Source organism: Diaporthe batatas, assembly GCF_019321695.1.
Source record: "Diaporthe batatas strain CRI 302-4 chromosome Unknown Contig00011, whole genome shotgun sequence".
NCBI classification, from domain to species: Eukaryota; Fungi; Ascomycota; class Sordariomycetes; order Diaporthales; family Diaporthaceae; genus Diaporthe; species Diaporthe batatas.
The window spans coordinates 453,109-467,128 of record NW_025408558.1 but is presented as its reverse complement, the minus strand read 5'-3'; the positions used below and the strand labels follow the sequence as shown (position 1 = coordinate 467,128).

Sequence of the window (14,020 nt, the reverse complement as noted above, 5' to 3'; positions counted from 1 at the left end):
TCCCACTCCGTGAGGAAAGAGCGCGCATCTGCCTAGGCAAGCCAGGTGTGCGCCTTCCTCTCAGACAGAGGAGGAACGCATCTGCGGCAGAACCCCAAGATTCTTGAGCCCAAGGCAATTCTTCCGGTCTTCTCTTTTCCTCTCCAGCGCCGCTTCAACACTGTCGAGAATACAACTTCTGAGCACTTGTCTCAATACTTTGTACTGACCCCTGTATCTTGACAACCTTCTTCTTCTTTTTCCAGCCCTTTTTTCTGCAATCCAACATGGCCCCCGTGCAGTCTGTTGAGATTGGGAGCGACGCTGACCTTCAGGTCATGCAGGAGGAGGCCCTGTCCTCCCACGTTTCTGAATGGCTGCAGCATCTCCGGGCAAAGGGCAAGTCTCTGCGCCCCGAGGATTCTCGCAGACTTCGGACCCAGTTCATCGACGAAATGCTCGATGACATATTCGAAATCCTGCCGCAACCTCTGAGGGAGAGCGAGGCTGAGTTGGACGCTCGTGTGTCCTACCTCATCCACGATTTCCTCAAGATGGAAGCGGAGGCCAAGGTGGAGGTAGACGCAAGTCGCCCTCCACATCGACAGGTCTGGGACGCGATGCTCGCGAAGGCACGACTCCACAGGAGCGGGGCCAAGGAGTATCGCTACCAGTCCTTTATTGACAATCAGGGGAGTGAGAAGCTTTTTGCCCTGCTCGAGAAATGTGCTGACGACTTCGTCTGGAAGAACTGTGTGGTCGATGGCAAGGCCATCGATCCCGAGTTCCTTCACAGCATGAAGGAAGACTACCGGCACCAACGATCAGGCTGGTACCTCATCTTCATGTGGGATGATGAGCGTCAAGTCTGGGAGTGGTATCGGGTCTACGTCGGACAGGCCGGCGGCGGTGACAACAGTACGCGCACCATTTTGGTCCGCGCGAACGAACACCGACGCAACGCGAAGAACATCGACTGCACTCAACTCGTCTATCGCGCGTGGAGGGCGTTCGAAGATGAGGTTGATGAGGTTGACGAGGATAAGATGAACAATGCGAAGATTCTCAAGCTGGGTTTCGCGCCGGATGAGGGTGTATTTCCTGAGTCCGGTGACGACAGCTTGTTTCTGAACATCGGGGAGATGTATTTCTCCCTCATCTTTCGTGGTCTTCAGGTCCATGACCTGATCAAGTGGCTGCCCGAGGGGACTGTGGCAGACTCTTCAGAACTGGCTCCGGTTGGTCTGAATGTTGCTCTGCCCCTTGCTCAGGGAAATGGCCTCGGCTCGAGGATGGCGTTTGGCAAACTTGCTAATTCGCCAGACCCCCAGGTTCGTGAGTATGTCAGAGGTATCCTCAGGCAGAACCTCCAAAAAGTGGTTGATGACAATTTCAAGAGCATCACCAACGCCATGCGCAAGAACGCCGCTTGGGCCAACGAGAACATCTTTCGGGATGGTCCCGCTGGCCAAACCGTTGAGGTCAAGTGTGGTTCCTGCGATTGGGTCAAGGAGGACGACACTCCGCGCTACCTTGTGCGGACTGGTCAGTACCTCTCGCGTCCTAGTGGTTGTGCCAATTGTCCCCTGTCGCAGGCGGACAAGAAAGCCAAGCGCTCGACGGCGAAGAAGACATTCTTCCCGACAGATGACAATCTGTCGTCGGAGCGAGTGTCGTTAATTTATCGACGACTGGGTAAGGATGGCTGGCCCGAGTACTACAAAGGTGTACGTGCTCGCGCCCCTCTTAACCGGAGAGGAGAGTGATTGTCTGTGTGATGAACCTGGTCTGAGCCCTGGTCTGAGCCCTGGTCTGAACCTTGGTCTGAGTGTTGAGTCAGCCTCGTCGGGTTGCACACTTCGCCTGCTCCTTGTGTCTGCTCCTTGTGTCTCTTCCTGGTGTCTTCCAGTGCGAAGCATATGTCATCATCCCTCTTGGAGTCGATCATAATCAATCAGACCTTGTGCCCACCTTTTTGGTGTTTTGGTATTTTGGTCGGGGCAGGTCCCCTGGGTTTCAGTCCCTACAAGAGAATGCCCTGCTTGCAAGGCACCTCTGGTAGAAACATGGACGAAAGGATTGGTGTTCTTTAGCTTGGTTATAAACAGCAAGTGAGTGGTAGCTTCGCCTTGGTGTATGGTGGGGGTTGAGAGTTGGTCTCGCATGGCATGGTGTCGATTTTGAGGTCCAGAGAAAAGGTATTTTCGTCAAGGATTGTGTTGGATCTGACCGGGGAGTTCGCTCCTCTGCAAGGCCCAGGCCGCGTCAGCCACGTTTCTAAGTACCCCATCCACCCTTGCAGAGCCACCCAAGCTCCCCTCCCTCATCCAGGTCCTCGACGCCAGAATGAGGAAATAGAAACAACTTCCCTCTTGATCCAAGCCGATCAGTTGCCTCCACAAGTGGTTTTGGACTCCTGCGAGGGCGATAAGGTGCGAATGGACCGCCTGGGAGCATCCCGTTCACCAGACGCCTCGCGATCCGACACATTGACTGAAGCTGGGACCGAGAGCTGGGTTGTCTGTTGCTGACCACGTCAAACTTCGTTCGTGAGCGTGCGAGCTTTTTCCCCATAGTATCACGCTCCGTGTGGTCGGGTTCTCGGGTCAAAGCCCTTGCCCGACCTGGGGCAGGACGCGAATTTGCGCTGGCCTTTATCTCACGTTCACTTGAGTGGGCAGCTCACCTTGGTCTCCTCCTCGTCGTCGTCGTCGAGCTTCTGGGGAAAAATAGAGGTGAAGAGTGGCCCAGGGGTTGTGATTTACACTGATAGGAACTTATGGCCGTATGACTCCCTCGCGGCGTCAACACCGTCGTCAAGACAGTGCCCCTTAGCCTTGTTTGTGTGTTGTAAGGCTGAGGCTATAAGCACCTATTGTATTATAACTATTGTTATTGGTATCGTATTCTTTCCAAGCGTTCAGTTTTGAGTGCTTACTACCATATAAAGGTGCCATGCATGTCCTCGGACGTATACGGAATAGAAGCGAAACCACACCACACATAGGAACTTATACGCGTAAAAGTCACAGCCTATTGATGCAGTGCAGGTTTCTCCTCAACAGAGACATAGGAGCTTGTCTCCGAACGTTTCTCTCTGATGGCTAATCACTTATCAGTAGCTAGGTACAACGATGAGCCGAAGTAGACTTCATGGCTCAGGGTAAATCTACCTACCGCTAGTGTGCTGCAGCTGTGGCTGGGTGGCAAGTAGGGACCGACGCCCTCTTGGGAGCCATCCTTTAGAAGATTCGTCTTGCTGGAGACATTCGAGTGGTGCTCGATGCGCGGGGCAGTGGCGGGCCCGTTTTGTGGCTTTGGCAACGAGAAGAACGGACCCTTCCTTGTTTTGAATGGTGTAGAGGAGTTGGATGAAGATACCGTGGTGAAGGCGACTTGTAGAGCGAAGAAAAGAAGAAACTCGTGGGCTTCCGCCAACCAAAACGGAATAGACAAACCACGCACCCATTAGGAAAGGTGGGCCAAGACGAGGAAGAGTCCATTAGCACACACACTGGTTGAGTACCGTCACAGTCTCCGCCCAGTGGCTGATATCGTTACCGGTGTTTTTTCCCATTCTCCTGGGTCCCGGCAGCATTCACGAGAGCATATTTCACTTGTACCGAATCAGGTAGCGAGAACGGATTTCAAATTACCACAAAAGTGGCTTCTTCTTCTTCTCTTTCTTGTCCTTCTTCTTCTTGTACTTCTTCTTCTTCTTCTTCTTGCCCCCCCCCCTATCCCTCCAACTCCATGTCCTCGCCCTCCTCGGGCAGCGGCACGGCGGCGGCCCGGGCCTGGGCGGCTGCGGCAGCGGCGGCGAGGGCAAACGAGGAGGCAACCCGGTCCGGCGGCAGCGGCGCGGCGGGCGCGGCGGGCGCAGCGGGCGCAGCGGGCGCGGCGGCGGCGGGGGTGGCAGCAGCGGCAGCAGCGGTGGCGGCGGCGGCGGCGTCGGCGGCCTTCTTTGCCCGCTTTCGGGCGCGGGCCCGCGCCTTCGCAGACGTGCCCTGGAACTATGTACATATCACAAGTCAGCTCAGCTACTAGAAGTGTCGCCTGAAACAGTCAGGCAATGAGAGGAAAACCTTACAGGCACGCCAGCCTGGCTGTCGCCAGCCTGTTCATTCAGTTAGCCAATCTATTGCCACGCCGAGCTCAAATTTCTAACAGGCGTGGGCAACTTACCGGCTTCTCGGCCTTCTCGGCCTCCTCGTCCTCGTCCTCGGCCTCCTCGTTCTCCTCGGCCTTCTAGAAAGGTATTAGTAACTGAGAGAGTGTTGTGTATGGTTATGGAAATCCATCATACGCGCTTGTGCGCCCGGGACGGCGCGGCGATGGCAGCCCGGAGCAGGGCCATCTTCTCCTTCTTGGAGACAGGGATGATGGTATCACCATCCTTCGTGATGGCTTATCGATTGTTAGTACAAGTACCTATGTACCTTTCACTGTTTAGTACAGATCTACTTACTGATGGTCTGCTGCTGCTGCTGCGGCGGTGGGGGCGGCGGGGGGGCGGCGCCGCCGGTGGTCTTCTTCTTGGGGGCCATCTTGACTGGTCTAATCTCCATGCCTGGTCAGTCCTTCCAATCGGATACACGTGTACGGAAGTATAAACTTACTCAGAATTTGGAAGGCTTTTTTAGAGATCTTTTTTAATTCACAAATCTATATATTACTAGTTAGTCTCTTCCAATTGAAGTTCAGAGGAACTGGGGCTGTGTAGAGGATATGTTGTGATGTTGTTCTGTTGCGAGAGGTGCTGCAGAGAAGTGCTGGAGAGAAGTGCTGGGAAGTGCTGGAGAGAAGTGCTGGAGAGAAGTGCTGGAAAGACAGGTGTTGTGCGATGAGCAGTTTTGCGAAGAGTTTGCGAGAAGAAGTGTCGCGAAAAGGTCAATAGAGAGTCGCCAGCAGAGTCGCCAGCAGAGTTGCGAAAAGAGCCCAAGTACTCGATCACAGAGGACCATGGAGCTGACGGCCTGTCACTTGACAAACTGACTTGCAATAACGCCGCGGGGTACGAGAATTTGCAGAGAGGTGCAGAATTCTGGGTCAGAGATTCAAGGAGCTGGTTTCCAGGGACATAACGGGGAGGTGACCACTCGGTGGTAGATGTGACTGTGCAAAGTGACAGTCAAGGGGAGTAGATGGGCAGAGTGGATACAATCATGAATGTCTGGTTGGGCGGGCAATTGTACATACTATGACTGATCTCGAGCTGAAGAAAGGGAAAACCGTCAAGATCTGTCGACGACGCAAAAAAAAGCTACCTAGGTAAGTACCAGTCTGGAGCTCCCACACCCTTCCTTGCTAGGACCACTCCTTCCCCTTGTACATCAAACAGCCTCTACCACGTGGTTTTACATGCACACGTATGCTCAAATCTCAATTTGAAAATTGTAATGATACAACTAGATACATTCTGTATTAATGTATTTCTGTTCTAATAGATTTTTGTTTGGTTGAGGTGGCGGTTGTGGTCGATTTACCATCTCCCTGTGGTTGACTGAAGCTGTGATCACTGAAAGTGAGCTGCCCCATGCGCACTCAGCACACCCATTACCCACTTTGAAGCTCTTCGCACCAGTGGCAGTCTCATCCAGCATCCAATAACCTGGCTCTGCTCCCACAGCCACATTGAGAATTACTTGTCTGACGCAAGTCTGGCAGGTCAGATGTACTTAGGTAGGTTGGCAGGTTCTAAAGAACAGCACACGATGTTCAGCCCCTTGTCTGTAGGTGTCTCTCAACTTAATGACTGTCAGGGCCATGGGCTGATCGCTCGCAGTACCGACTAGTGGGTCCGTGCACCCTGCTTATCTTATCAGCTCAAGTGGCCTCCATGTGTATTCTTGCCCGTACCCACATATCAGAACACCAGAATTCTCGATGGATTCTAAGGTCTGAGGGTGTAGGTAAGTGGGTTATTGTTTCTTATTATCTGCTGTCATAAGGCGCCTGCAGAAGCGTGGTTTTGGCTGCCTGCAGGGGCTTGCTTACATAACTAGACTATGGATCTATATTCATACCTTTTATAATATAAGTTTATAGCTTTTATTAGATATAAAGATTAAGGTTTACTATAAAAGTATAGTAAATAACTAATTTACAGTGAATTCACTATTAAATAATAGTTCACTATGAATTCACGGTGGATTCACAGACCGCTATAGTGAATATCTAAGGTATCTACTCTTTAATATAATAAAACTAGCCCCTATAATATAAAAAGTTTATAAAATAAAATAAGTAAAAAAAAAAAATTATTAAAAATTATAATTTTATTATAAAATTATTTATAATATAATATTAAATTTAATAATTAAAAGTTTTATTATTTTAAATTAATTAATATAATTAATAATACATCCCACTATAAATTCACGGTGAATTCACAGTGAATTCACCGTCCCACCGTGAATTCACGGTGGATTCACTATATAGGAATGCCTAGTGAATTCACTAGGAATTCATAAGGCTATCAATCTATTTTATTTCCTATTAATTAATAAAATTAATAAAAAAATTTAAAATATAATATTTATAAAAATAAAAAAATAAAATAATTAAAATTATAAATTTTTTTAAATTAAAATTTATAAATTTAAAAATTATATTAATAATTAAATAAAATTTTTTAAAAATTATAAAAATTTTAATTTTTAATTATAAAAATATATAAAAATTATTATAATTATAAAAATATTATTTTAAATTATTAATAAATTTAATAATAATATTAAAAATTAAAATTATTTTAAAAAAATTAATAATAAATATTTAATTTTATTAATATTAAATTTAAATTTTATAATTTAAATTTATAAAAATATAAATAATTTAAATTAAAATATAAAAAAATAAATTATAATTTAAAAATTTAAAAATAAATAATATAAATTATTAATTTAATATATAAATTATTTATATTTTTAATTTTATTATTAAATTAAAATAAATAATTAAAGTTTTAAAAATAAAATAAAATATATTTTAAAAATTAATTTAATTAAATTTATTATATAAAACTTTTATAATAATTTTATAATTATTTATAATATTATTTATTATTAAAAATATTATTTTATATTAATATATTAAATTATAATAATTTAAATTAATTTATTAAAAATTAAAATTATTATAAATTATAAATTATTTAATTTTAATATTATTAAATATTATATATAAAATTATTATATAATTTAAATTTTTATATATAAATATAAATTAATTAAAATAAATAAAATAAAATTATTATTTTTAAAAATTTTAATTTTATTTAAATAAATATTTATTAATTAATTTTATAAATAAAAGTATTTAAAAGTATTTAAAAATAATTATTTAATTTAATTAAAAATAATTAAATAAAATAATTATATTTTATTATTTAAATTTTATAATTTTAATAATTTTATAAAAATAATTATTAATAATTAAATTTATAATTATATAAAAATAAATTTTATTTTTAAAAAATTATTAATATTTAAAAATAATTAATATATTTTTAAAAAATTAAAAGTTATAAATTTAATTTAAAAAAATTAATATTTATAAAAATTTTAAATTAAACTTAAAATCTTTTTTAAATTTAATTTTTAAAAAAATAATATTAAAAAATTTAAAAAAGTTTTAATAAAATTAAAAATTAAATAAAATTATAATAATATAATATAAATTATTTATATTTTTAATTTTATAATTAAATTAAAATAAAATAATTAAAGTTTTAAAAAATAAAATATAATATATTTTTTAAAATAAATTTAATTAAATTTATTATATAAAACTTTTATAATAATTTTATAATTATTTATAATTTTTAAATATAAAATTAAAAATTATAATTATAATTTTTAATTAATTTTTATTTAATTATTTTATTATATTATAATTTAATTTAATTTTTAATTTTATTTAAATTCTTTTAAATTTATTTAATATTTTTAAAATAAATTAAATTTAAATTAAAACCTTTAAATTTAAGTTTAAAATTTTATAAATTTTAATTTATTTTAAATTAAACTTATAATTTTTAATTTTTAAAAATATATTAATTATTTTAAATAATAATAACTTTTTTAAAATAAAAATTTATTTTATATAATTATAAATTTAATTATTAATAATTATTTTTTATTTATAATAAAATTATTAAAATTATAAATTTAAATAATAAAATATAATTATTTTATTTAAAAATTATTTATTAATTTAATAAATTATATAATAAATTAAATAATTATTTTAAATAATTTTATTTATAAAATTAATAAATAAATATTTATTTATAAAATAAAATTAAAATTTTAATTAAAAATAATAACTTTATTTTATTTATTTTAATTAATTTATATTTATATATAAAAACTTAAATTATATAATAATTTTATATATAATATTTAATAATATTAAAACTAAATAATTTATAATTTATAATAATTTTAATTTTTAATAAATTAATAAATATATTAATTATATTAATTTAAATTAATATAATTTAATATATTAATATAAAAAATATTTTTAATAATAAATAATATTATAAATATAATAAATTATAAAATTATTATAAAAGTTTTATATAATAAACTTAATTAAATTAATTTTTAAAAATATATTATATTTTATTTTTAAAAATTTTAATTATTTATTTTAATTTAATAATAAAATTAAAAATATAAATAATTTATAATTATTTATAATATTATTTATTATTAAAAATATTTTTATATTAATATATTAAATTATATTAATTAATTTAAATTAATATTATTAATTTATTAAAAATTAAAATTATTATAAATTATAAATTATTTAATTTTAATATTATTAAATATTATATATAAAATTATTATATAATTTAAATAAATATAAATTAATTAAAATAAATAAAATTAAAATTATTATTTTTAAAAATTTTAATTTTATTTAAATAAATATTTATTAAATTAATATTTATTTATTTAATTTTTATAATTATTTATTTAATACTTTTAAATTTATTTATTATTTATTTTTTAATAACTTTTATATTTATAAATATTTTTAAATTAATATTAAAAATCCTTATAATATAATTCTTTTTTAATTTTTAATATTTTAAGTATAAACTATACCTTTTAATATACCTTTTAATATACCTTTTAATTACCTTTTAATATACTTTTAAACTATATATATTAAATATTAATTAAATATTTAATTATTAATTAAATATTAAAAATTAAAAGAAATATTAAAGTTAAAAAAGTATAATTTTATTTTTATTTTTAACTTTTAACTTTTAATATTTAATTAATATTTAAATATTTAATTAATATTTAAATATATATAATTTAAAAATTTAAAAGTATATTAAAAGTATATTAAAAATATATTAAAAGATATAAATATATTAAAAATATATTAAAAGTATATTAAAAAGTTTATATTTAAAGTATTAATAATTTAAAAATTAGTTAAATATATAATTTTATATAAGTTTTATATATAAAAGGTTAATATTAAATAAATTTATAAAAATTATTAAATAAATAAATATTAAAGTTAAATAAATAAATATTAATTTATATTTATTTAATAAATTTAAAAATAAATATAATTATTTAAAAATAATTATTTAATTAAATTAAAATAATTTTTAAATAATTATATTTTATAAACTAATATCTATTTATTTAATTTTTATAATTATTTATTTAATAATTTTTAAATTTATTTAATATTTATTTTTTAATAACTCCTTTATATTTATAAGTATTTTTAAGTTAGTATTAAAAGACTTTATAATATAACTTCTTTTATAATTTTAATACTTTAAATATAAATCTTTTAATACTTTTAAATATATTTTTAATATATTTTTAATATATTTTTAATATACCTTTTAAATCTTTTAAATTATATATATTTAAATATTAATTAAATATTTAAATACTAATTAAATATTAAAAATTAAAAGTTTAAAATATTAAAGTTAAAAGGAATATTAAAAGGTTAAAAGAGTATAATTTTATTTTTATTTTTTAATTTCTAATTTTTAATATTTAATTAATATTTAAATATTTAGTTAATATATAAAAGGTTAATATTAAATAAATTTATAAAAATTATTAAATAAATAATTATAAAAGTTAAATAAATAAATATTAATTTATATTTTATTATTTAAATTTATAATTTTAATAACTTTATTATAAATAAAAATAATTATTAATATTTAAATTTATAATTATATAAAATAAATTTTATTTTAAAAATTATTAATATTTAAAATAATTAATATATTTTAAAAAAATTAAAAATTATAAATTTAATTTAAAATATATTAAAATTTATAAAAATTTTAAATTTAAAGTTTATATTTATAAAAATAAAAGTTTTATAAAGTTTAAAAAAATTTAAATAAAATTAAAAATTAAATTAAATTATAATATAATAAAATAATTAAATAAAAATTAATTAAAATTTTATAATTATAAATTTTTAACTTTATATTTTAAAAATATAATTAATATATAATATAATAATATTATAATTATATAAAAATTATAAATTTAATTTTATTTTTATTAATTTTATTATATTTTTTTATTATTTTTATATTTAAAATATAAAATATTAAAAATATATAATAAAATATAAAAATATAAATTTTATTTTAAAAATTATTATATATATAAATAATTAATTAAAATTATTTTAAAAATAAAAATTAAAATATTTTCTTTCTTTTTTATAAATAAATTAACTTATTTAAAATTAATATTTTTACTTTTTTTTTTAATATAAAAAGTATATTTATATTTATATATTTTCTATTTTTTTTTATATAAATCTTTAATTCTTAAAAAAAATTAAAAAAGATTATTAAATTGTGAGGACGGCCTGACCTGTTTATTTATTAGCATTTTATGTGTACTGAGTGGTGGAAGGAATTCTCGCACTTGAACAGACAACCTTCTGGATTCTCCATCACTGGAATCAGACGCGCTACCGTTGCGCCACGTCCCCATTTCATGTTTGCCTCTATTCCCAAAACGCTAAACCAGCTGACTCGCGAACATCTCTCAGATCTCCTCACAACCATGAATACAGCCCCCTCATGCAGCAAAGTCACCCTCAAAATACATTTACCATGTACTGCATCACTTGTCCCAAAAGTTTCGGTGTTGCACCTGTGCAATGCTCAGAATTGCAATGGGTGGAGCTGTTAATCACAACACTCCTCATTTTCAGTCATCAGTCCTATCAACATTGCAAGTTCTGGATTCAAACAACAGTCATCCTGGTACCCAAGGCCTGAATCACAGGGGGGCTGACCGGTCCGGAGTCATCTCCAGGTACGGCTCATTTATACCATGTGCTCTGGTGTATCAGATTAGATGTGGGATCTCAGGTCTGGCTCTGAATAGAATGAAGAAATGAGGGAAATGGCTTCTTAGACGGTATTATGTAGAGGCTAAAAGCTGCTCGAACTTGGCAAGATCTCGGCCAATTGAAGATGTGTCAGACCAAGGACAGTTTGCTTAGCCTTACAGTTCAGACGAATAGGGTATCAGGGTTCATCCAATGACACGGCAGATGCGCATCAGGCAGTTATTTGCAAGAGGTTAGGTGACGACCTGCTGAAGGCCGACCTATCGTACTATCAACACAAGGGATCTTTCTGCTTGTGTGCTACTAGGTGTCGGCCTACCACCTAGTGTTGATCATTATAGATGCGTGCTACAAGTCCTTAAAGTAGTCTAGTAGGACTTGAGGGCCTTTTAATGTCTAGGCTACTAGTTTTAGACTAGTAATTATCTCAATTTATTACAAGGGATAAACACATGTGAGGCTCTATCTAGTATATTGTGTGAGCTAGTAGACGGCTATGGGGTAGGTGGGAGGGTATGTAACGCTCTAGAACCAACTTCGGATGAGTGTCACGGGGAGTAACCGCTACACTATAGCCACGCCGTGTTCTTACCAAAATGTACAGAATTTCAGAACGTTCTGAATTTCAGAGTGTAGTCAATATGGTCGTGCCGTTACAACGCGGGCAGTCGGGTTGGGCTTTGCGGCAGATGACCTCTTTCCTCATGAAGTTAGCATCTGAGGGCTTCGAAGGACGTTTAACACTACTAAAGCTCTGACGCCGTGATCTGCCGAGCCTGTCTTCTTCTTGGCAAGAAATATGGCCCTGGAAATGTTCGTTCACATTCAAGAGAATTTGAAAATACACCAAAATCATGGGAAGGAAGAGCCACCCAAGGATTGCATTCATAGCCATAAAATCTGATTTCCTCCATCCAAGCCGACTTTGTAGGTTTTCTGTACAACACAAATATCCATGTATACTTAGCCTCCGAGACGGGTGGTACCTGTTATATGTACCGAACGTTTTACCAGAGCAGCACGAAAACGGTCAAGCGCTCAATGGCCCGATATCTTCTTGGGCTCGTATAGTTCTTCCAAGTATTTGACCTCCTCCTCGCTCAGCACCTTCCCCTTGGCAGTGACAGCCTGGTCAATTCTCTCCGCCGTGCTAAAGCCTATGATCGGGCTGGCAACCTTTGCGTTGATCCAGGCCAGCGATACATGCGCCATAGGCCAGTCTTTCTTCTCGGCTATCTCGATCACCCGCTTGATGATGGCTAGGTCCGTCGCAGGAATCTCGGAATTGGCTTTCTCTCCTTTGCTCCGCTCCGTTGAGCCAAACTCATCCGGTCGACGCGCGAGATGACCACGGCACAAAGGCGCCCAGGGGATGAGGCCGACGCCAGTCTCGTCACAGAAGCGGTTCATCTCGCGCTCTTCTTCTCGGTATAGAAGGTTGTAGTGGTTCTAATTCAAGAAGTGTAAGCCATTGAAAGGTAGAAAGCAGCCCTGGAGCGAGTCAACTCGAACTAACCTGCATGCTGATGAACTTCGTCCAGCCATTCTTCTCGGCACAGAACTGAAGCTGTGCGAACTGGTACGCCCACATGCTCGAAGCACCGATGTAACGAACCTTTCCGCTTTGAACGAGGTCATGGAGTGCTTTCATAGTCTCCTCGATTGGCACAGTGCCGTCGAAGCGGTGGATCTGCAGCAGGTCGAGGTACGGTGTGTCGAGGCGCTTTAGTGAAGCCTCCACTTGGTTGAAGATGGCCGACCTTCCCAGTCCGAATTGGTTCTGGTAGTCCTTCGATGCTTGGAACTGGTCCCGCTGGAAGACGTAGCGACCCTCGGGGTCTTCAGCGACGGCTCCGTAGCACTTGCTAAGGATGACTATCTTGTGTCGCGGGATGCTATACTTCTTGATGGCCTTCCCGATGATTTCTTCACTCACACCATTGCTGTAGACGTTGGCGGTGTCCCAGGTGTTCAGCCCCTCGTCATAGGCCTTCTTCAACAGCGGCAGTGCCTGAGGAGGTCAGTGGATGGCGTAGGCCAAGGCGAATAGTTCATGGGCTCACCTCTTCTTCGCCAATAGCCCATGGGAGAGTCCTCGGGTCACCGAAGCTCATACAACCAAAGATTGGCACTGACACACGAAGGCCACTTTTCCCGAGGTAACGGTATTCGCATTTCGAGTTTGATAGACTCTCTTTGAGCTTGGGGGGTATCGGCATTTGCGCCATGATTGCAAACAATTTGTCTATACCTAGGTAGCCAAAGGCTCAAGTACGAAGATAATGGAGTGGACTTTCCCAGATTTACAAGCTCGCACGATTTGGAAATTCCACTGCCGCAGCTATTTAACCGGTCCAAGGGGGAAGCGGGGTCATACGGTCGTAGGAGGCTCTTGCATCGGACTTAATGTAAAACCCGGTGTAATCGCTTCATGTCGTGATCCGTGCCACTACGGTGACGGCATTGATATTCGAACACGGTGAAAGAGTTGCAGGTCAGCAATTTCCAAAACTAACCAAACGACCCGTCCCGCCGAGGGGCGTAATCTTGGTGCAGCAGCGTTCGAGGGGTCCCACAAGACTTGAATGCCAGATGTGGACTATTCCGTTGAATAATGTGGACAGATCCAACGAGTAAAAGATCCAGACCTTCTGGA

General features: G+C 35.5%; 3 protein-coding genes across 3 annotated transcripts; 1 reads left to right on the top strand and 2 right to left on the bottom strand.

The window, feature by feature from the left end:
- Positions 1-266: 266 nt before the first annotated feature.
- KVR01_009170 (uncharacterized protein) lies at positions 267-1,745 on the top strand (the record flags this gene model as incomplete). Its single annotated transcript, XM_044789568.1, has 1 exon — positions 267-1,745. One exon carries the CDS (start codon positions 267-269, stop codon positions 1,743-1,745), a length of 1,479 nt encoding a protein of 492 aa, XP_044641672.1.
- Positions 1,746-3,716: 1,971 nt separating this feature from the next.
- On the bottom strand, positions 3,717-4,526 carry KVR01_008888 (uncharacterized protein; the record flags this gene model as incomplete). The annotated part of the gene is made up of 4 exons (XM_044787509.1): positions 3,717-3,992; positions 4,165-4,227; positions 4,286-4,386; positions 4,448-4,526. 4 exons carry the CDS (start codon positions 4,524-4,526, stop codon positions 3,717-3,719), a joined length of 519 nt encoding a protein of 172 aa, XP_044641390.1.
- Positions 4,527-12,216: 7,690 nt separating this feature from the next.
- KVR01_009258 (uncharacterized protein) lies at positions 12,217-13,670 on the bottom strand. Its single transcript, XM_044788339.1, has 3 exons — positions 13,428-13,670; positions 12,881-13,375; positions 12,217-12,813 (listed from the first exon to the last, which is right to left on the bottom strand). Exons 1-3 carry the CDS (start codon positions 13,590-13,592, stop codon positions 12,403-12,405), a joined length of 1,071 nt encoding a protein of 356 aa, XP_044641760.1. The 5' UTR covers positions 13,593-13,670; the 3' UTR covers positions 12,217-12,402.
- Between the last annotated feature and the right edge of the window lie 350 nt (positions 13,671-14,020).